The following is a 3,045-nucleotide window of genomic DNA, read 5'->3' as shown; positions in this document are numbered from 1 at the left end:
AGACAACTGCAGCACAGACAACAGTGAACCACAACACAGCGTGTGGTTGTCATGGCAACAAGCTGCTAATGCCACGCTGTCTGTTGATTGGCTAAAATTACCCAAATTTCCCAAATTTAATGCCAAACAACATCAGATTCTTTAGTTTACGGGATAAAGTAATTGGTTGATCGTGATCAACATTCAGAGTTGCATCGATACACCAAAATTGAAAGCAGTCTGAGTAAAATTAAGGCGGGGTGAGGGGCTCATTTTGCGAATGAGAAAAACTAGATCCCCTTTTTCTGTTTACTCAAATGAAAAATAGATGAATCTAAAAAATTTTTTTTTAACTTATTTCCATTACACTCAAGTAAAAAAAATAATTTGTGAATTTCTTTCACTTCGAAAGTCCCCTCCCCCATCCCCTTGGAACAATTTTCGCCACAAATTTCTTTATAATCATAATCTATGCCGTTTGAAAGTTATTTATATAAAATTTCATTAAAAGATATTCATTTTCCTAAAAGTTATGAGGGAAAACATTGGATCTTGTGAATTTTCTGAAAGTCCTCACTCCACCCCACCCCCTGGTTCGTTAGCTCAAATTTTTATTTTCATATTCCATTAATACACATTTTTTTGTAAACATTAACCATTCTATCTTTCTCTTTTGCTGAACCGCTAAGGGGACGTAAACACACACACATACAAATGTAGGCAATCATTCGTTATTGGTCTCAGATCTGCCAATGTTTACAGCTGTTTGTTCGTTAGTTTCTGTGAAATTTTTCTATTTAATTACTTTTGGTTTCAGGACGTCGAAGGCGATATTTACTTTGAAGACGGTGGAAAGCGAAAGAGACGTGCGTGCACACGCGTGTATGTACGTGTATATGAAAGATAATGGGTACACGTGTATGTGTGCGTGCGAACGTGTTCAGCTCTCTGTATTTATATTCACTCTCACACACACACACAAACATACACTTGCACAATGAATGTATCTATGTATTTATGTATGTACGTGTACATGAAAGACAATGGGTGTACGTGTGTGTGTGTGTGTGTGCACGCACACATGCAGCCTTATGTATTTGTATTCCTTCCAGCTTGACTATATCTGGACTTGTCCAGCACATTGCCATTTACTTACAAGAAACCAGGAAGTTACTTGCTTTGTTTGCACTAATGTATCTAATATCATAGGGTGGATTGGCAAAATTATATGAATATTAAACCAAATTCTTTATGGTATTTGGTTAGGACTCTTTGTATCCTGAGTGCATCTTTGCTGTTTAATCTTTTGCATGCAATAAAATTAAGTACCAGCCAAATACTGGGTTGGCTTTAAATTTCAGGCCTTGTACCTGTATTAAAAGCAATTATTAATAGACCAGTAGATTAATAGAATTGTTATGACATTGGACTTTGTAGCATTTGCTCCAGTTTTTTTACTTTTGTGTTTCAAATCCTTCTGAGATCAACTTTGCCTTTCATCCTCTCAAAAGTCTTGTGCCTATGGAAGAAGGTTATTATGGTGGTTGTGTGCCTGTTAGAAATGATTATGTTTGAAGATTTCATTGCTATTTTTTGTATGTTGATATTCTCTCTTTGGCTTGCCCTCTTGGTATTAATATAACATCTCTTTTTTCCTTTCTTTCATATTTCCAGGTTCAACTTTATCTACAACTGAAAAAAAAAACAACCAACTCAATTAAATTCGTCACTGGTTCATTTCCTCTCCATCCATATCCTTTATTTTTGTCTTCTGTGTTGGACTCAACAAACCAAGCCTCTGGTAGGGTATTGGCCTAAATGTTGTCACTCATCATATCACAATCATTATCATCATCAATAAAATACATAAATTCATTTTGCCTTGTTTTTCTTTTATGTCTTATTAGCGGGCCTCCCACCCTTCGGCCTGACCTGTATGGTGCTCAAATGTATGCATAAGGCACATATTGGCATCTATCATAATGCCCATTTACCTTAAAGTAAAAGATGATTAAAAAACGTATTTCAATAAGTGCATAACAATTTTGAACATTTATTTACAATATGTCACCAAATTTCACTTCACCAATCAAAAATATGATTACTTGTAATCATATACATGTAAGAGAAAGGATCTTTCAATTCTAGGTCAATGTGAAAGTGTTTTGCAGGATAAGATGGATTTGTGGCGACTGGAAAATGTGTCTTGGCATAAACTGTAAATCAGGCATTTGACGTAGCATTAGAAATTGCGGTTGTGTTGTGGAGACCTTTGGACTTCATAGACATTTGGCTTCTGTCTTTGGGACTGTTGTCGCCAGTTTACCTGGAAGGGTATTATTTTAGAGGCTATCAGCAGATAAAGCCATAGTCATAAAATACACTGTTATTGGCTATGCAATGAATTTGATGCATGGAAAGACAGGAAAAAATGTATGAAAAAAAGAATTTCTTCACAACCCCCAGTGGGTGCTTTTCTATAAATTAAAACTGTTGAGATGTGCTTATCTGTAACTGCAAAGGCCCTTCCCTCCCCATTTTCTGAAAAAGAAGTATTGTTAGTATTATAAATTCTGATATAGTTGGAATCTACACCATTAGAAGCATATTTGTAGAAAATTTTATTTAAAGATATCCATTTTCCCTAAAGTTATGAAGGAACAAATTTGGTAGGGCACTCTTGTGTAGATATGTAAAAAGCATTATGGTGAAATTGTATGTGGATTGCTAGAAATAGGGCCCAATACACCACCAACTACCCCTCCCCCTTCCGTTTTCAGAAAATGAGCGCACAGTTATTTATGGAATGGTGAAATTAATTGAAATGACACGAAAACCCTGAAATATTATAATTTTATTTAGTGTTTTCAGCAGTCAACGTACAAAGAGACAATCTTTGCTTTATATATGTGTGTGTGTATGACTGTAATATATTATAAAAGTATACATGTATGAGTTATATGTTCAAAAATATAGGAATGTATGTAGGTATATATAAATATAGGTGTGTATTATGTTTATACATCAGAATGTATCTGTAAGAATGTCAGTTTTCCTGCATATATA

The 3,045-nt window shown here is 34.8% G+C and overlaps 1 protein-coding gene across 2 annotated transcripts in view; it reads left to right on the top strand.

Moving 5' to 3' along the window:
* The window catches only part of LOC106875961 (cleavage and polyadenylation specificity factor subunit 5), an 84,849-nt gene extending 82,995 nt beyond the window's left edge, over positions 1-1,854 (top strand). For both annotated transcript variants that reach the window (XM_052968380.1, XM_052968379.1), the window contains one exon: positions 1,654-1,854. In XM_052968380.1, the coding sequence (XP_052824340.1) occupies positions 1,654-1,675 (22 nt within the window). In that variant the 3' untranslated portion in view covers positions 1,676-1,854. The remainder of the gene's footprint in view (positions 1-1,653) is intronic.
* Positions 1,855-3,045: the final 1,191 nt, after the last annotated feature.

The sequence above is a fragment of the Octopus bimaculoides genome, chromosome 5 (genome assembly GCF_001194135.2).
Source record: "Octopus bimaculoides isolate UCB-OBI-ISO-001 chromosome 5, ASM119413v2, whole genome shotgun sequence".
In the NCBI taxonomy this organism is placed as follows: Eukaryota; Metazoa; Mollusca; class Cephalopoda; order Octopoda; family Octopodidae; genus Octopus; species Octopus bimaculoides.
This window is presented reverse-complemented; position numbering and strand designations above follow the sequence as displayed.